Below are 20,590 nucleotides of genomic sequence, written 5' to 3'. Positions count from 1 at the left end.
GTGTTTTTTAAATTTTTTTATATGGCTCAGCAAAATTCAGACACCTGGCCCGTGATGCCAGGCTTCAGGCTGAAATCTGAGCTGCAGCCTCCATTCAGTAAAGATCACCAACCTGTCCTTGGACAGACTCCTCCTATAGTGCCTTTGCCTCCTTCCATGTTGACAGTCAAGTCCCTCTACCTGCTCATCTACTCTCTTATATCACCACCATTTTGGGCAGGAAGGCAAAAAGCAGCTCAATCAGGAGAATGGATGGTGGCAGAGGCACTTAAGAGGCTGGGTAGGGGGTATTTGCCAGCTGCCATGTGAGAAGCGGGGCAGGGGGGGAAGAGAAGGAGGGGGGTGGTGTTGATCTTCAGTAGAAAGCCACACCTGCAGCTTATATTTGTGTCTCTGAAGTTTGATGAATTCTGAAAAAAGCCTAAAACAAAGCTAGAGTTCAAAACTGACATTCTGAATATCCTAATCAAGACCACACAAAAATGCAGAAACCCCATTGTTTCAAGCTCTGCAGTTCACCTTTATATGAATTCAATCTACATTTAGAAAAGTTTGGTTTTACCCATACTGGTCACAGGTGCTGAACTTGCACTGTAATTCCTATACTGTTAACTGAAAGGACCTTTATGTTTAAGGGCCCAAATTTGCTCCCACTGTAGTAAATGGCAAAGCTTTTGTAAACATTAGGGAGAAGGACTGGGTCAGAACTTTGAAAATCTGAAAAAAATACTAACCTTTTTTTCCCTCTTTATTTACAAACTTCAACCAATATCCTATGGTATAAAACTGACATCCTTCCTTGTTACAGAAGCTAATTTTGTCATTGGTTTACATACCCTATAGTTATGTTTTCATCCTTGCTAAATTCCAGTGGAGGAAGGAGAGGGATGATCTTGTGGTTAAGGCACTGGACTCAGGATAACTGGGTTCAATTCCCAGCTCCGCCACAGACTTTCTGTGTGACCCCTTTGCAAGTCACTTTCTCTTGGGCTCCATCCCCAATCTATAAAATGGGTACAATGCTTCTTTTCTGCAACCCTTTTGTCTGTCTTGTCCATTTAGATTGTAAGCTCTCTGGGGCAGGGACTTTCTGTTACTAAGTGCTTAGATAGTATATAGCACAATCGGGTGAGGCCTGCATGCTTACTGTAATATAGAAATACTACTGTTAATGCTAATAATAAAATACCCCTGGAATTAACCTTGTTTAAAGTGAGAAAAATGACTAATTCAACACTATTTGGTTAACACCCTTCCTTATTATTATTAGTCATTTCTAGAACTGTAGTGGCTGAAAGGACTCATTCAGGCTTGAGTTTTTATGTTCTAACTTTAACTACGCATTTAGTAGCTGGATAAAGAGGAGATTCAAACAGTATTTTATTATTTATGAAGCCAAAGTTGTGGATCTCTCTCTATGTATTTGTAAATCACCAAGAGCGTTCCCCTGAGGAATTTACTGCCTAAGGTCTGATCCTGTGAAGACAGGAATCCCCTCAGCCCTCACTGATTTGCACTGGTGTTGCAGATATTCAGCACTTCCCAGGGGTGCTCAGCATTAACCATTGATTCTTTCCCAGTGAATTGTGGGAGAACTTGTTTGTCCATCTGGGCACATCGTGGGATTTGTGGGAAGGCACTAGAGAACCACCAGCACTCAAATGATTTAGCCGACGTCCTTACTGCAAAATGATGGGTTACCAACAGGAGTGAAAGCTGCACCCCCAGCCGAACCAGCCAGCCTGAGTTTAAAGCAACATCAAACTGGGATGTGAGATCGTGTATGTGGACAGGAAGTGGGTTAGGGGCAACAGCTGAGTAGAGAGCAGTTCTTCAATTTCCATCCCACCATCAACCTCAGCCTGGACCAGTCCACAGAAAAGATCCACTTCCTGGACACTACGGTGCTAATAAGCGATCACATAAACACCACCCTATACCAGAAACCTACCAACCGCTATGCCTACCTACATGCCTCCAGCTTTCATCCAGACCACACCACACAATCCATTGTCCACAGCCAAGCTCTTCGGTACAACCGCATTTGCTCTAACCCCTCAGACAGAGACAAACACTTACAAGATCTCTATCAAGCATTCTTACAACTACAATACCCACCTGCTGAAGTGAAGAAACAGATTGACAGAGCCAGAAGAGTACCCAGAAGTTACCTACTACAGGACAGGCCCAACAAAGAAAATAACAGAACGCCACTAGCCATTACCTTCAGCCCCTAACTAAAACCTCTCCAACGCATCACCAAAGATCTACAACCTATCCTGAAGGATGACCCATCACTCTCACAGATCTTGGGAGACAGGCCAGTCCTTGCTTACAGACAGCCCCCCAACCTGAACCAAATACTCACCAGCAACCACACAACAGAACCACTAACCAAGGAACCTATCCCTGCAACAAAGCCGGTTGCCAGCTGTGTCTACATATCTATTCAGGGGACACCATCATAGGGCCTAATCACATCAGCCACACTATCAGAGGCTCGTTCACCTGCACATCTACCAATGTGATATGTGCCAGCAATGCCCCTCTGCCACGTACATTGGTCATACTGGACAGTCTCTACGTAAAAGAATAAATGGACACAAATTAGATGTTAAGAATTATAACATTCAAAAACCAGTCGGAGAACATTTCAATCTCTTTGGTCACTTGATTACAGACCTAAAAGTTGCAATTCTTCAACAAAAAAAGTTCAAAAACAGACTCCAACGAGAGACTGCTGAATTGCAATTAATTTGCAAATTGGATACAATTAACTTAGGCTTGAATAGAGACTGGGAGTGGATGGGTCATTACACAAAGTAAAACTATTTCCCCATGTTTATTCTCCCCCGCCCCCCCCCCGCAACCCCGACTGTTCCTCAGATGTTCTTGTCAACTGCTGGAAATGGCCCACCTTGATTATCACTACAAAAGGTTCCCCACCCCCACTCTCCTGCTGGTAATAGCTCACCTTACCGGATCACTCTCATTACAGTGTGTATCGTAACACCCATTGTTTCATGTTCTCTATGTATATAAATCTCCCCACTGTATTTTCCACTGAATGCATCCGATAAAGTGAGCTGTAGCTCATGAAAGCTTATGCTCAAATAAATTTGTTAGTCTCTAGGGTGCCAGAAGTACTCCTTTTCTTTTTGCGGATACAGACTAACACGGCTGCTACTCTGAAAACTGAATCAGAGATTAGCAACAGAAGCTAAGTGAAAGAGAGTTTCGGGGATGGATTCTGAGCAGAATATCATTAAGATTCTTCCAGATTTCATCCAGAATATACATAAACAACACAAAAAGTAATCTTGTTAAACAATAAGGGGAAATTCATGCCCACTCATTACAATCAAACTCTAAGTTTGAGTCCTTGAAGCATCCTATAACCGAGAGGCTTCTTTGATATTTATTTATATTACGATCAGGAATGAGTTACTCTGGAGAGTAAAAAGAGTGCTTAGCTGAATGCAAACAGCTTGCATTCAAGTCATTCATTAATTACAGAAATAGAAAGTCAAATCAAAGGATACCTGACCCTAAAAACTTCTGAAAGCTCCAGAGAAGGAGAATTTTTAATTACTTCAGGGAAACAATGTTTGTAACACTGGTAAAGAAAATTTTACTCCTAAAAATAGGCTAATACATGGAGAGCAAACTTCAGAAAAAATAAATACTCAAATCAGCAATCGCAGGTGTAGTGACAATACTGTAAACATGTTTGCCAATTTCAGGTAGTTTATTACTTCAGGGCCATTAGGTTCTGCCTGTTTTTGTTCTGTTTAGCTAAGCAAGATGTTCCTTGTTACGTAAACGTTCTGTTCCGCATTGGTTTCAAAGGGAGAGGAATGACCACATTACTTCTGCTGGAAGTGGTAGCAAATAGCCCATCTGTTGCAATACCAAGATCTGCACCAGTGAAACTAACACTGATTTCTTGTGTTCACTGCGAGATGCAAACAATATTTAGTCCCCATAAAAAAAAAAGAGACACCCTAAAAATTTCTGAAAATTATAATGCCCCTATTCCCTAACAAAGCAGAACATCGCAAGCAAATACGTTTTTGTGCATAGAATTTTGAAAACACAGCAAAAGCACCCAATTTTCAGAGCTAGGTATTTAAAGTTAGGCACCTAAATTCATACTAAGACACATAAGTAGGAATGGTCTGATTTTAAGAAGTGCTGAGCACCTGCAGATCTCAAACTTCAATGGAGTTATTTCTGGTTTGCCCCTAGGGGACAGGAGAATCAGATCCAGTGACTACATAGGCAAATACAGCAGCTATGATATATGCTAGAATACCATAACTAACACAGCCTTGAACACTGGAAACTGGTTTCACTGAGAGGGGAAATGTTCATCATGAACAACAAGGTTCGCACCTACCCTTTTTGAAAACTGCTATGGGATCTCTTATGTAAAACCTGAAAGCCAAAGAAGGAGGAAGGAACTTCCATTTAACATCTTCTCTGGGAGGAGGGCAGTCATTTAGATAGGACTGTAAAAGATTAAGAGTTCACCATACTTACTTTATTAGCTGTGGCAGATGGGCAAGAAGAAGAAATATTGAGCATTCTCATGGAGACTTCCAAATGTTGGGGTGGAAGAAAGAAGTTAGGAAGGACAATAGGATCTGGCCTGAACAGAGCTGTTAAGCAATAACATTTTGCAGTGTTTTACAATGATAGAAAACTCTGTAGTTATGCATTTAGATTCAGCATCATCACAGAAGCTGCTCTTAATGGATCCATGATTTTCTAAATAATCCTATTTATTTTTAATCTCTGAACGTTAGATAATTCAGATCACTCAGCTCTGCTGCATATTTCCACAGAGTACAGAACATTAACATAATATGACACTCCTGTAGATCCTTATTCTGAAAAATCCAACATGCTTTACAAAAGGTGATATGTGAAATATAGGTATTACTTTGACCATTACTGAAATGTGGCAATTCTCTTTAATTAATTAAAACAATAAAGTTATCTAAGTCTCTTTTAAAATGGAATCATACAATCTGGGTTGGTGGGGACCTCAGGAGGTCATCTAGTCCAACCCCCTGCTCAAAGCAGGACCAATCCCCAATTAAATCATCCCAGCCAGGGCTTTGTCAAGCCGGGTCTTAAAAACCTCTAAGGAAGGAGATTCCACCACCTCCCGAGGTAACCCATTCCAGTGCTTCACCATCCTCCTAATGAAAAAGTTTTTCCTAATATCCAACCTAAACCTCCCACACTTCAACTTGAGACCATTACTCCTCGTTCTGTCATCTGGTACCACTGAGAACAGTCTAGATCCATCCTCTTTGGAACCCCCTTTCAGGTAGTTGAAAACAGCTATCAAATCCCCCCCTCATTCTTCTCTTCTGCAGACTAAATAATCCCAGTTCCCTCAGCCTCTCCTCATAAGTCATGTGCTCCAGCCCTCTAATCATTTTTGTTGCCCTCCACTGGACTCTTTCCAATTTTTCCACAACCTTTTTGTAATGTGGGGCCCAAAACTGGACAGAGTACGCCAGATGAGGCCTCACCAATGCCAAATAGAGGGGAATGATCACGTCCCTAGATCTGCTGGCAATGCTCCTACATATACAGCCCAAAATGTTGTTAGCCTTCTTGGCAACAAGGGCACACTGTTGACTCATATCCAGCTTCTCATCCACTGTAAGCCCTAGGTCCTTTTCTGCAGAACTGCTGCCTTTTCTGAAGAACTGCAGAAAGGAAACATGGCAAGCTGCAATAGTGCACACCAACATCACACAATTGTTGGCAAGAAGTGAAAAATAGCTTTCAGTTCAAGCTGTTCAGAAAAATGCACGTAGGCAGGATGTAATTAGCCAGACTGAAATGCGATTGAGACACTGTGATTAATACGCCTAATCCCTGCACAAAGTGTCATGGGAATTAATGGCCACAAATGGTCAGGAACCAATTACAGATCACTTGACTGATAGCAGAACAATGCTTCCTAATAACGCTGCTGGGCCATCAATTCTGGTTTAAGAGGGAAGAATGCTACATACTGAATCCCCACTTCCTACAGCCCCTAAGTATTCCCATTCAAATAATGGCCAGGTCCAAATTGTGAAGTCTCCTGGGATCACAACACAAGGTGGTACTGGCTTCAATAAAACTAAATTTGATAATTTTGACAATTCCAAAAGTAATACAAGTTAGGACTAAAACTGTGACCCTAATCCATTCAATTGTGCCCAAGTATTACAACACATGCAGTTTGTAAGATGACCCTTAATTGGGGGACTATTGCTAAACCTATGCACAACAGAGTTGTTCAAGACACAATTTTCCAGTTAAAGAAAGCTGCATCCAGTTTGCTCCATGTAGTGTTTGGGAAGATACCGGTGGAAGGGGGCAGGAAGGGGTGGAATTGATCATGTATTAATTGCCAACTGTAATTGAAAATTAAGTTTTTGATTAAAATGGACTAACCCTCTGGTTAACTAACACTAATTTGCTTACAAGTGACAGACCAACATGGGATCCCAGTGTTCGGGGATCCATCAGTTTCCATCCAGCTTTAACATTAATTTAAATTAATCAGAAAAAATGGAACAGTTTAAACAAGAAGCATTTTGCCAGACAATGGCTGAAACAAGAGCTTGAAAGTTCACACATAAAAATTGGTAAAACACACAATTGTGGTTAGGTTGAATCCTTGCCTGTTAAGTTTTACACCAGCAGATTTTTTTTTTGCGGGGGGGATTGTAAAAGTGAGAGGTTTAAAAGGAAAATGTAACCCAGTCATAGTGGTGATCACCAATTACGTTCTAATAGAGCCACTCACTATTTCTTAGCGTGCAAACTGCACTTGATGAAAAAGACAAAAAAGGATACAACACAATACTAGATTTCACAGACTTTTCTGACTCTTCAGGCAGGTCCTCATGGCTCTCATCAGAGCAGTTCCCGCTATTTCTTGTAGACTCTGACTGCGCAGATAAATTCTGAATATGCATCCCTTCATCAGACTCATTTCCTTCCTCACCTTGATAGTCTGCATCTAAATACTCACTACTTTCCTCCTTTCTTTCTCTAGCAATGGTCTTGACCACACCAAAATCTCCACTGCCTGGTAAATCCAATGGTTCTCCAGATATTGCATGAAACTCTTGGTCTTGTTCTGCTTCTTGGGCTTCAATTGCTCCATTGTGATTGACATTCTCTTTTTCTAATGATCCAACATTTGCTTGATGCATTTTGGGTAAATGTGCAGGCTGAAACCTCTCTGAATCAGTTGCTTCAGTATCGCTATTTGGACCTTCAACGCTTTTTTTCATTACACATGCAGCATTCTCTTCAATATAGGGACTAGCATAGGATCTAGCAGTGCTGGGCATACTTGGGTGGCTGTTCTCTGGTATACTGGACAAAGAGCTACTTCTTATACTCTCTCCTTTTTGTAAATATTCAGTAGCCACTGAGTATTGGTTCTCATTTCTCAAGTCTATTGGCTGTCTGTCAGGACCCTGCTCCCCTTCAGATACAATGCTGGACCAGGGACTGGTTTTGTCAGTTACAGTAGTTATTTCATTCAGAGTCCTTGGTTCTATGACATCCTCTTCATACTCTTCATCGCTGTTGGACCGGATGACATGTGTATCCCCCTCTGTCTGGATGTGGTCCAATGACACAGGATGCTCATTTTCAGTGACTGCTTGGTCTAGAAATTCATAGAGCATACCTCTCCTAAATGCAGACCTTCCAAGAGAGAATACAGGTGGTGCATCTGTGTGGACATTTGGCGATTCCATTCTTGATTGGTCTTGGTGCATTTCAGTTCTCACTGCTCCATCCTTTTGATCTGATGCAACATGAAGGGCATGTTTAGTGCCTGAATTTCTGATATTGTCTTGAAGCACATTTGAAGATTCTTTGGTATTTTTCGTTATAGTCTGCAAATCTGATTGATGGTAAACAGCATCAGTACATACAAGAGATGAAGGCTTCAACTCTGATTGTTACTCTTTATAACTACAGTAGTGCTATAGCTGCACTACTTGTGAATAACCACATATGCAGTGAACGACTAAAAGAGCTAAATATGTAAAGCTTGGGTCAAATAAAAATGGGGACAACTGGAAGGGGATGGTGCTTGATAACAGTTCACAAATGTCAGAAGGGCGCAAACACTGAGAAGGGGAAGGAATTTGTTTAGGGTAGTGTAAGGCAGAATAATGAAAAGCATTGTGATGAAATTGAGGAAGAGAAAAGTTGACTATGAGGAAAAGTTTCTACACTTTTTTACTCACTGACTTTGAGGCCTTTTAGTGGAACAGTCCCCCAAGAGAAACTGAACAGCCTCCATTGCTGGGACATTTAAAACCAGTCTGGACAAAAACCACCAGCAACAAGGGAACAATCCTACATTGGACAGAAACAGGAGATGGGAACTAGATACTTTTTCTATCAGTAGCTTCGACAATCCTATGGAACAGGGCTAGAGGACATAGCTCTCACTGACACTCTAGTTTTGCATATCTGATGGTAATCTGCATGCTTCTATCTATTTCTATATTAAAAATCATATGAGAACCCACTTACATGATTGTCAAATATTTATACTAACTGAAAGGCACTAGAGAACACTGATTGGTTACAGTGCAATAGTTGCAAAATATATATATTTCAATATTAAAAATGAAGAGTTGCATGTGTCCTCTATATAAGGTAGGAAGCAGGGGAAAGGAAAGGTTGATTGGCCTAGGAGTCTAAATATAAATAGCCTCCTGTGATACAGCCATGTCTTGGCCATTTACGATTTATTTTAATAATAAGGAAATCTATTTTTAGTTTCTAGTTTCCAGTCAGATGTACCTTATTTCATCAAAATCCTTCAGGAATTAGGCCATTGGCATTTAGCTGAACTCACCATCAAGGTAAATGTCAAATTAGTGCTCTTGGAGACAAACAACAGGTTTAAAATAAGATGTAAAGAGGATGCAATAAGTGGCGGGGGTGGCGGCACTGGGAAAAAGGGTAAGAAGAGAGTTTCAGATAGATATGTGGAGGAGAGGGGGCAAGAGAAGCAAAGAAAATAGTACACTGAGGTGAGCAGGACAAAGATGGCAAAGTCTAGAGAACAGGAATAAGTGGCATCAGAATCAAGATGCTAATACTGTATACCAGAAGGAATGGCCCTGTACCATGGGAGATGGTGGCACAGTACGAATCCTAGAGGGCAGACAGAGGTAGATACTGCAGACAGCCTGCTTCATACTGATGACAGTCTCTCTTCTATCCACTACTTTATTATAAAAAGGCACAACAGACACTTGGGATTCCCAGCCAACTTGCTAATCACAATGTACTGGAGCTGGATCAGAATGGTCACAGACGACTAGGCTAATATGAAATTAACTGCAAACAGGCTAGTGCCAAGGAAGGGCAGTAAGTCGATAGGTGGTTTAAGGGGCAGGGTGGAATGAGGAGATGGAGACTTTAAAATCACCATGGGAAGCAAAGATATTTCACTTGATTCACTACTGCTACATATCCGCTTCTGTAGATAAATGTGGCACAAAATTTGTCAGTACTACTAATGAAGAACAGATGCACGTGAAATTATGTAGGGAAATTTAGGTAGGCTAGCATATAATTAACAGGACAGAAACCAATCACTAACTACTATTTAATCTCATCTTCCTAATGTTATATTTAAATATATGTTACTTAATGGGCGTGTCAGGTAAGATTCCAACACTACCACTACAGAACTGGAGCAATCGCCTCTGGGACCAGCACAAATTAGTTGTCTGTTAGAGGTTGGTCTTCTTAAAATTAAAGATTGGGAAAAACTGTGTCAGGAGTTTTGGGGCTACTTTAAAGAGGGGATTTAAAACAAGGGATTACCTAGTGCCCGTGGCTCTTTGTAAAGTATTCCAAACAAGGTAACTTCTTACCATTGATCAGAGTGCTGACTTGAGAGATCAAGTGACTAGATTTTTCCAGAAGATGGTGTCCATCAGGATCTACCATTCTGGTCCCAAACTCTTGGCAATCCCCATCCTGCTGTTCCAGATTTCTCTTTAATGTGCTGCCATAGACATTGTCGGGGAACGAGCTGGTTAATTTCTGACTGAAGTATCTCTGAATCTCATCCAGCTCAGTCAAGTTGCTTCTGTAAGCCATGTAAGAGAACATAAAGATTCATAATATATAAATACCTGACTAATTAACCTTGGTTTTCCTAAGGTTTAGAACTAGGCTAAAAAACTATTATCCAGCCAAAAATTTAATCCATGAAATCCCAGCTTAGAAATGATTCTTTCTGAGCCAAACAGGAAAAAATAAAGGGAACCTCATGTAAATCAGTTAATGCTTTGAATTTTGTGAGAGATCAAAATGCTTACAGGGTTTGTTCATTTTCCTGTCTTAGCTCAGAGAGGTCTTTTGGTAACATAGAGTAAGTTAAGTTACAGGATGACAGAGATGGGTAGTGCTAAGTATTCAGTCTTAATTTGCAATCACTGCTGCTATCCAGTCCTGGGGCTTCTCACAGCTCTGCCAAAGCGGGACAAATCTAACCTGTAGCCACCCTCACTATTCCAGTCTTGTTTTAATATTGCTGTTAAGTTACACTACTATACCACTAACCCCCAGTTTCATAAGATTACTATATTAATTTTAGTTTATTTGAAGAGAGGATGTAAGAATTGCAAAATTTCAAGATTTACTTTGTGAACCTAAAGCCATATACCACACTGGTAGCCATGGGTTTGCTTTACCTGAGAGCAGTTAGAAGTGAAGTACGTGATGAATGTGACAGGGAATCTAATCTTCCAGCCCTTTGTGCATTCCCTTCCACCTGCTGCAAGGACTCATGAAATCTGCGGACATTTTGCATGTGCTCTTCATGACGAGGTGTCCATGTTTCTGTGGGACTAATTCTGCTAAAAATGGGTATATATTTATATACATGCACCAGCATATCTATGAAAAGATCTGCCAACATCTGTTAAAAATACTCCCCCTGCATCATTAAAGAAACATTAATGGATTAAGCCCAAAGCATGCAAAATTTGGCAAGAATGACATTAGTAATTCACAAAAAGCCTGAGAACTGCACCTAATTTGCATCATGATAGAATAGATTGCAGGCATCCTCCTTTTTAACACAGAAGTGCCCACAGACATAGGTGCCAGCGGTTGTTCAGATGAAGATGGACCACTATATGCTGGTGCTGGTACTCTTTGCAAACTTCAACAGACAGAGCTAATAAAACCTTGCCTGGCAGGCTGCTTCTAGGGTCTATGTAGAAGGATTGCCCTCCACATACTCTAAACAAGCAAGCCATGAATTAATCCTCTTTCTTACATGTCACTCACTGTGAGCTGCAGTTACTGCCAGTAACAGCTATGAACAAAAGGGATGTTCCCATAGCATCTGTTTTTAGCAAGAGTAAGCAGAAATTACTGCAGGGTTTCTATAAAAGCTGGTCTCAGGGATGTGCAATATGGGCATGCCTCTTCATCCCTTATTTGGTGACAATGAAAAGAAGTATGACAAAATACACAGAGATGTCACAGACACACATCCCTACCCCACTTCCCACTAAGCAGGGCAGAGGAAAACAACAGCCAGTATTGGCAGTGGTACAGGGAGTGAAAGAAGCAGCTGGGTGCCTCTTTGGGGAGAGACCATGATGTTGTGGTAAGGAATCGGTACCAGGACATTAGGAGATTGGCATCTCTTGGGACATTCACTCAAAAGTATATTTGACAGTCTTACAATTAAATGCAAGTACCGCACAAAACTGTTTTGGTCCTTTAAATTGCAGGGGCGTGGATCTGGAGCGAGAGGCGTGGCACAGGTCTATTTCACCCTGGTCAGTAGACTTAGTATTTGGGCTGATAGGTGTCAGGTAAAATTTTCAAACTCTGGAAACAATAAATATTTACTTTTACTATTATTTTATTCCAAAGATATTCTTTTATCAGTTTTCTTACCGCTCCTGAGTAGTAAAATCAACATCCTTTGATGAAGTATTAAACAATTGTCCAGAGTGTCTCGTAACATAGCTGGGGAATGCAGTACACAAGGCCCTTGCCTGGAATGAAAAAGGACTGTGTGCAGGAATCTGCAACAGCAAGATTAAGGAGAAATAAAATGTGAGACTTCATTGAGCTAACCAATAGCATAAACTTAACTTTATATACTGCTTTACATTTTCAAAGCACTTTACAAAGACTGACCAACGGGACAAACCAACTTAAAATCTGGATTGTTTTATAGACTTTAGTTAAAAGTGAGACAGGTACTAGCACCAACAAGTCCTGCGGCCATTTTTTATGGTTTTACAATCATACCTTCAGAGTTAAAAAAATGACTCTCTCCCCTGCTGCTGTGTGAAAAGTTCCACACAAACAATAGGAGAAACTGACTAACCGACTATGCAGGGGAAACCGTAAATTGACTACATGCAGAGTGCTATCAAATATACCGGTAAAGAAACTGAAAATAGAGAAAAATTATGTTTTTAATTTATAGTCATCTTATATGTTACATGTAATAATTTCATACAGGTGTGTCTTTTCACTTAAATTTCAAGCTCTGTGGGGCAGGGATTTTCTCTGATATATGTTTGTACAACCCCTACAATAATGGGGCTCTGGCCTCCAGGTAAATTTATTGTAATATAAATAAATTTTTAAAATTGAGAATTCAGGACTTTCCAGCATTTGTAAAGCCATGCTCAATCCACTACACAATGCTGCCAATCTGCTGTATGTACAGTTAACTTTTCACTGTGTGAATCCAGAAAATTCACTGTTGGTTATTAGGAACTAAATCAGACTTGTGGATAGAAAGAAACTGGAGTACATACTGAAGAACCTGGTGCTCTGGTCCGAATCCTTGCCTGTCTTACTTCTTTGAGATGAATTATACTTTCCAGAGGGGAAATAGCTACTTTAATCTGCCCTCTGCATTGTCCACTGAAGTCTGTAATATTGTACCACCCACAGACTAACTGGAAGCCAGAAAGAAGGGGCGAGAGATCCACAGATGCAAATCCTATCACTCGTTCAACATCTGTGGGGAAAGAAGATTGTAAATCATGCAGTTAAAACTAAGGTGTGCAAGCGTAACATTTGCACATTTTAAAACAGTTACACAACCCTGAAACTTTACACAGCTTTACAGAGCAAACTTCAAAAAGCAGATAGTAAGTAGAGAACACCTAAAAGGCAAAGGACAAGTTCAGGTAAAAAGGAAGTGGGGACTATGGAGTCTGAGAACAAAGTAGAAATGGCACCTGGAAGAAATGGGTTTTTAGGAGGGATTGAAGGAAGAGACAGGACAAGAAGAGGAAAAAGGTTTCAAATGTAGGAGAGAATAGGAGTGTTGACATAAAACCAAGATGGTGAAGGAGGAAAAGAAGGAAGCTGTAAAGCAACAATATAGGGATGAATGGAGGGAGAAATGTCAGAGACATATGTGGTAGTAAGATTACATAAAGCCTTAAAGTTGAGGACAAGGAGCCTGAATATGATGTTCTTAAAAACAGAAGGACAAGGAAGGTGTGTGAGGAAGCAATGATGTGACTGGAGTGGTCAGGGAAAGAAGTAGACTTTTGGATAGAACACAAGAATGAGCAAATAAGCAGGGTGGTCATAAAGCAGGTTACAGTAATCAAAAAGAAAGTGACCCAGGCCCAGACAAGTGGTTTTAGTGGTGGGGACAGTGAGGAAAGGGCAGACTATGGTGATGAGGAGTAATGGGACCTAGTAAGAAATCAGTTATAAAGGGGGAGGAGAAGAGAGATGCCAAGATTAAATCAAAGCTGTGGAGCTGGTGACAGTGATAGAGAAGGCAGGCAAAAATCAGGGATTCAGTTCTGGAGAGATTGAGTTTGGGTTGAAGGGGGCACATCCAAGAGGAATAGTCAGAGAAGCATCTGAAGACTATAATAATTCTCTCCTTCTGTCTAGTTTAACATCACGTTAATTATTCTATTAAATATTTCCCTTGTTCAAAATAGCAGCAGTGTTAAAGAAATTAAAACAGATATGGTGAAGGACTCAATGCACTAAGGATTAAGTAATAAATGCTATCGCACTCACAAACCCTTTCCCTGCCTGGCAGAAAGTCTAGGTGAGGCTCAAGGGTCTTGCAGATTTAGTCCAAAAGAAAGTCCAGCTTTCCTACTCCATCCCAGGTTTCACTCTGTGGTGGGCTAACAGTGTCACACAGCATGCCACAGTTCCAAAACACCTATAAATGATTTGTTTACATAGAAGTGTATTAAGGCTGCAAGTAACATAGATGGTTAGTGATATGAGAGTTGTAGGCTGTCAAGGTTCCTCCCCCACTCTGAACTTTAGGGTACAGATGTGGGGACCTGCATGAAAACCTCCTAAGCTGACTTTTACCAGCTTAGGTTAAAACTTCCCCAAGGTACAAATTAATTTTACCCTTTGCCCTTGGAATTTCCACTGCCACCACCAAACTTTAACTTGGTTTACTGGGAAACGTAGTTTGGACAGGTCTTTCCCCCCAAAATCCTCCCAACCCTTGCACCCCACTTCCTGGGAAAGGTTTGGTAAAAATCCTCACCAATTTGCATAGGTGACCACAGACCCAAACCCTTGGATCTTAGAACAATGAAAAAGCATTCAGTTTTCTTACAAGAAGACTTTTAATAGAAGTAAAGGAATCACCTCTGTAAAATCAGGATGGTAGATACCTTACAGGGGAATTAGATTCAAAACATAGAGAATCCCTCTAGGCAAAACCTTAAGTTACAAAAAAGACACACAGACAGGGATAGTCATTCTATTCAGCACAGTTCTTTTCTCAGCCATTTAAAGAAATCATAATCTAACACATACCTAGCTAGATTACTTACTAAAAGTTCTAAGACTCCATTCCTGTTCTGTCCCTGGCAAAAGCAGCATACAGACAGACACAGACCCTTTGTTTCTCTCCCTCCTCCCAGCTTTTGAAAGTATCTTGTCTCCTCATTGGTCATTTTGGTCAGGTGCCAGCGAGGTTACCTTTAGCTTCTTAACCCTTTACAGGTGAGAGGAGCTTTCCTCTGGCCAGGAGGGATTTCAAAGGGGTTTACCCTTCCCTTTATATTTATGACATAGGCCTGTGCATTTCTACTTCACTTCAGGTAGGAACAGTTGGAATGATGCTGTGGGACACTTCAGCAGGCCACCAAGGAATCAGAAGCCAAAAACATAAGGAAATGAGCAGTGGTGCAGGCATAGGTTTGAAATACCAAATAACTATACACATTAACTTGAGCCCCATTGAAATTATTTTTAAAACAGACGTACCAGAAGCCATTCAAGATGTCTAATCATTAGTTAGAGACATGTTTAGACTTGAAAAATCCCAAATGCATTTTAAAACCAGTTCTTCCCTCTTTTCCTTAGCTGCCAAAACTCACTGTTGCTCTTGCAGTTGTTGATATTACCAGCACTTAGATCAGTGTAAGAATTTAAAGTAACTTGAAGGCCCGAACTCACGCTTTGGCAGGTACAATGCCTTCACTTCACCTCTGTTATTACATGAAGGGTTATACACTTATGAACTGAGACACCAGAAAGGCTAGTGATACAAGAGACATGGATAGCTTGAACAGATGGAGGGAAAAGTAAACACATTTTGAAAAAAACAGGGGAGTAAAGGAAAATGAGAGAGTTGGGGAAAAAAAACTTAAGACCAATTTGTGTAGCTCCATGACCTCCCTCTAGAATTTCTTTTGTTTCTATTTACCAACTCATATTCCCTTTTCAAAAAGCTTTTAAAATGCCTGTGTGTGATTATTGTTACACTGTTATGTTGATTGCAATAACTTGTCTGTTCTCTCCTGCACGTCAGCAGGTAGAGAGACAAACAATCCTACCAGCAAACACAAAAGAGAACATTGTTTGGGTTACTCCAGCAGTTCAAGTTATTTATTTTTTTTTTTTTTGAAAAAAACTTTTAGCAGAAATTGTGTCAATGGCTAATGGAGATTTTTTTTTAACAATAAGACAAAAGTCTATCAGACTTATACACTTATTGTAGACTCAAAATAAAAGTTTCTCTGGCAAAAATCAGCCAGCTAAAATTTAATACATTTTTAAAAATTAGTACTTTAAATCAGCACTGGAGAGAAAAATAATAAAATACAGCTATCTCCCCAACATCACAGCATATTTTGTTAACTTAAATTTGTTTTGTAGCAATTAAACATTGGAGGATCTAGTTTAACAATGACATGAGCAAACAGTAATATGGCGAATGAGTACCTTTACCATTGTAACAACAAACAGGAAGTGTGAATAGGTACGTTGCTAGGCATAAGGCCTACGGCCAAATGCTTCCAACTGTCCCAATAAATGTGAATATTGGCTATAACGTCATTTTTTAAAGTATGTTCATGCTGCTATAAAAGTATTTGGTTACATTTTGGTAATAATGGGCAAAGGACTCCAGCCCTGAGTAGCTGTGGCAGAGGATCAAAGTAGTTTACCTTCTGACAGAGCTGAAATCTTTATCTGTAAATCAGATTCTATTTTAAATAATGTCTGTAAGAAGTAAACCAGGGGAATCACAGAAACATCTCCTGTTAGAATTGCTTAGACTTGTAAGGATTTGTGGGCTGCTGGGTTAAAGGCTCTCAGGCTGATGAGATGAGCCTGGCACATATGGGAGCTGTAAGAACCTGGCCCTACATGCTTTCCAAAGGATTAGGGGAAGGCCCACGAAAAAGCCAAAAATGAGGCTCTGGAGAGAAACGGGACTGAGGCCATAAATTAGAAGGATGATACCTGCCTCTGCTGATAGCAGGAGACACTGGAGTTTGTAAGCCATTGCAGAACACTCTTCAGCTAACTCTGGAAGGAACAAATAGAAGGAAAAAGAGAAATAATAATCCATCTCCCCGCCCCAGGAAAATCTGACTTCTAAAATCCTGTCAATTTAAACTTGGTGAGAAGCAAGGTTTTAAACCTAAACTTAACTAAAACTAGCTAAAAGCGTCTCACAGTTGGAGGGACTTTGGAAAGACAGGAAATGAAGGGGACTGCTTAGCTAGTATAGCCCTCTCCTAGGGACAGGCCACTAATGTCGTTGAAATTCCTATCTCCATCTGTTGGAAGGAGCCAAATTACCCACTGTATACACTGAACCAGGGGCTTCTCTGCATTGCATCATGGTGGTTTACCTGCTTTATGCCATACTTTGAACACCAAGGTTTGTTGTGGATCCAACAGAAGTTCTTTGGATAGCCTATTAAGAATAAAATCATCATAATCTGTTATGCAGAACAATAATATTTGTCAGAAGCTAGCAAGGCAAAGTGTCTCTGGAATTTCAATAACATTTTGTCTACCTTATGAAAAGTATTATCTGAGTAATGGGGAAAAACAACAGTATAGGTCCTTAAAAGTGCAATGTACATAATTACCACTACATAGGTTTGTTTTCTGCTTTTTTTTTTTTCCTTTCTTATTCTAAAATATTTTTAAATTAGGGTAGTGAAAACAGCAGGGAAAAAGGGAGAGAGAGATAACAGTGAAAATACTATCAAGCACTATAGTAACAAACTTTTAATAAAGATTAAGATGGCCACCTGAAACACTGTAACCTAATTTCTGAAAAAACACCTCTCCAAAATAGTGATGAGACAAAATCCTTTACTTCCCCCAAAGCATTTTCAAGTCACTTGGCATATTTCTAGTATTCAAGATTGGCTCTGAGCACAAACAACCTTAGAGAAAAAAACTTGTAACTGCAGCTATCAGTGTCTGAATGATTGGTCTCTGCATTATAAGAACAACTGTCTAGCCAGCAAACCTGTCTCTGTGCAGTTACTGGTATAATTTCCAAGCAGTCTATGACTGACAAGTTAGTGCCGAACATGCTAAATACAGTTTATTTATTGAGAGACAATGTGGGAGAGATAACGTCTTTTATTGGACCAACTTCTGTTGGAGAGAGAGATGAGTTTATCCAGAGAGCTCTGTGTAAGCACCAAAGCTTGTCTCTCACACTAACAGAAGTTGGTCCAATACAAGAAATTACCTCACCCACCTTCTCTCTCTAATATTTTGGGACCAACTCAGTTACAACACCACTGTATACAACAATGGAAGATATTTTATTTACTGATTCACAGTGGTTGGTCCCTTTCAGTTTAGAAAATCCTAATGGCAACTGCTTTAGATTTAATTCAAACACCTGACTGCAAAACTTTGCAGAAACCATGAGATCCCCACCACAGACATACTAGTGTAAGTTATTTATTAATTGTTTTGTGGACCAAGAACCCCAGCCATGGACCAGGACCCCATTGTTCTGGACACCATACAAACTTAATAAAAAGACATCAAAGTGCAAAGAACTTCGCTAACATTAATGAATTAATCCTCACGACAGCCCTGTGAGGTAGAAAATGTTATCAGCTCCATTTTACAAGTGAGGAAACTGAAGCACAGAGATGTTAAATGTCTTGCCTAATATCACCTGAGAAGTCTATGGTACAGCCAGAAATACAGCACAGGTCTGACTCCTGGTCCTGTGTTTTAGCCCAGACCATACCTTCCCTCGTACAACTCAATCCAGACATTATAGGCACTAGAGCTACTGCAAGATATGCAAACACGGATTTTCAGCTGTGACAAGCTTAGCAAGGCTCCTACTGCTTTGGCCGGAGAAAGCCTCTCTCTGTTTACTTGGTTAAAGCTGCTGCTTCTAGACCACAAGGGGACTTGCATAAAACTGTGAGTGGTGATAAAATAACACGTAGGAATCATAACAGAACAGGTCCAGTTACTGGAGGACCACTTTGCTAAGTGCATCTATTCATTCAATGTCTGGCCACTGGCTGCCAGACACCATGGCTATGAAAGTGTCTGCCTCTGAAAGGCATTACGTACCTTGTTTGCCGCTGAAAGTCCCAAACTGGTGACTCAGCGTTTTCTATTATTGCAGTGGCTATTGGAGCATCCGCATCAGCAACCGCAAACGTCACATAGCTACTGGGTGCTGTCACTCCACGTTCAGTGAGAGGACTCCCTAAAATATAATGAATTGTGGTTAGAATAAGGCAGATGATTAATTATTTCATAAAAAAATTAAGTATTGTGTTACAACAGAACAAACCTATTAGCTACAGATAATAATGGTTTCACCTTGTGACAAAGATAAAACCTGTGCATCATGGCAAAGGCCAGCTCAGCCTGACAGCTGGTGGTTTCCTTAGGGTAGCAGAGCGAGCCCAGGAAGCTGCTGACATTCACTAGCTCCAGTCAGGATATGAGTGGAGTGCAAAATACTAGCTTGTACCTTTACTATGAAAGTGACTCTAAAAATGACATTGGGGTTCTGTGATTGTTGATTACATATAAAAATTTGCCCAGTTAAGGGTGTTTGTTTTTTTTAAATAAATATTATCTGCCTTGCAAACGTATTTCAGGATCCAAAAGTCAAACTGGGTTATTTCTGGCTCATCTCACCAGTAACCAGTGTTAAAAATTCCTCCTGACAAATTTTGCTTTCAGTTACACCTGAGCAACACCATTCTCATCAATAGGGTTTTGTAGGTATAATAGGGGCAGAACTGGTCACATAGTTAGAAATTAGACAGCAATTTTGTGGATAATGCACAACCCAAAATAGAACCTAACTCACTCTCCCAGATCTGGAATAGGTCCAGAGAAAGGCTGCCAGGATGATCAGAGAATGGAGAACCTACTGTACGAGAGGAGACTTAAGGAGCTTGTCTGTTTCGCCTGACTAAATGAAGGCTGAGAGGAGATATGATTGCTTTCTATAAATACATCAGAGGGATAAATACCAGAGAGGGAGAGGAGTTATTTAAATTAAGTTAAGGGCCAATGTTGGCAGAAGAACAAATGTATAAACTGTCCATCGATAAGTTTAGGCTTGAAATTAGACAAAGTTTTCTACCCATTAGAGGAGTGAAGATTGGAACAGCCTTCCAAGGGAGTAGTGGGGGCAAAAAACCTAACTTGTTTTAAGACTGAGCTGGGTAAGTTTATGGAGAAGATGGCACAATGAGATTGACTACAACTGCATATGGCCCATTCATGACTGCTGTTTGCAAATATCTCCAATTGACTGAGGGGGAGGGCTGTGACTACAGAGAACTCTTTCCCGGGTGTCTGGCTGGTGGGTCTTGCACATGCTCAGGGTGTAGTTGATCACCATATTTGGGTTCAGGAAGAAATTTTCCCCCAGGTCAGACTGGCAGAGACCCTGGCGGTTTTTTCGCCTTCCTCTGCAGCATGTGGCATGGGTCACTTGCTGGTTTGAACTAGAGTAAATGGTGGATTCTCTGTAACTTGAAGTCTTTAAATCAAGATCTGAGGACTTCAGTAACTCAGCCAGAAGTTGTGGGGGCCTATTGCAGGAGTAGGTGGGCGAGGTTCTGTGGCCTGCAGTGTATCGGGAGGTCAGACTAGATGATCATGATGGTTTCTTCTGGCCTTGAAGTCTATGAGATTTGTGTTGGCTCTGCAGGGCCCTCATACTGATCGGTGACTGAATACGTTCCTGTACCAAGCACAGCTATTTAGAATGACAACACAGGAACCC

At 40.6% G+C, this 20,590-nt stretch overlaps 1 protein-coding gene across 13 annotated transcripts in view; it reads right to left on the bottom strand.

The window, feature by feature from the left end:
- The window catches only part of C2CD3 (C2 domain containing 3 centriole elongation regulator), a 92,560-nt gene that overhangs the window by 19,870 nt on the left and 52,100 nt on the right, over nucleotides 1-20,590 (bottom strand). For 6 of the 13 annotated variants that reach the window (XM_073334400.2, XM_073334370.2, XM_073334329.2 and 3 more), the window contains 9 exons: nucleotides 18,910-19,048; nucleotides 17,196-17,260; nucleotides 16,801-16,866; nucleotides 12,861-13,066; nucleotides 11,983-12,113; nucleotides 10,761-10,925; nucleotides 9,936-10,153; nucleotides 6,871-7,936; nucleotides 4,543-4,651 (listed from right to left, as the gene is read on the bottom strand). In XM_073334400.2, the coding sequence (XP_073190501.1) occupies nucleotides 4,543-4,651; nucleotides 6,871-7,936; nucleotides 9,936-10,153; nucleotides 10,761-10,925; nucleotides 11,983-12,113; nucleotides 12,861-13,066; nucleotides 16,801-16,866; nucleotides 17,196-17,260; nucleotides 18,910-19,048 (2,165 nt within the window). The remainder of the gene's footprint in view (nucleotides 1-4,542; nucleotides 4,652-6,870; nucleotides 7,937-9,935; nucleotides 10,154-10,760; nucleotides 10,926-11,982; nucleotides 12,114-12,860; nucleotides 13,067-16,800; nucleotides 16,867-17,195; nucleotides 17,261-18,909; nucleotides 19,049-20,590) is intronic. The other 7 variants (XM_073334344.2, XM_073334380.2, XM_073334420.2 and 4 more) reach the window with 5 other exon arrangements.

Source organism: Lepidochelys kempii, chromosome 1, assembly GCF_965140285.1.
Source record: "Lepidochelys kempii isolate rLepKem1 chromosome 1, rLepKem1.hap1, whole genome shotgun sequence".
Taxonomy (NCBI): Eukaryota; Metazoa; Chordata; order Testudines; family Cheloniidae; genus Lepidochelys; species Lepidochelys kempii.
This window is presented reverse-complemented; position numbering and strand designations above follow the sequence as displayed.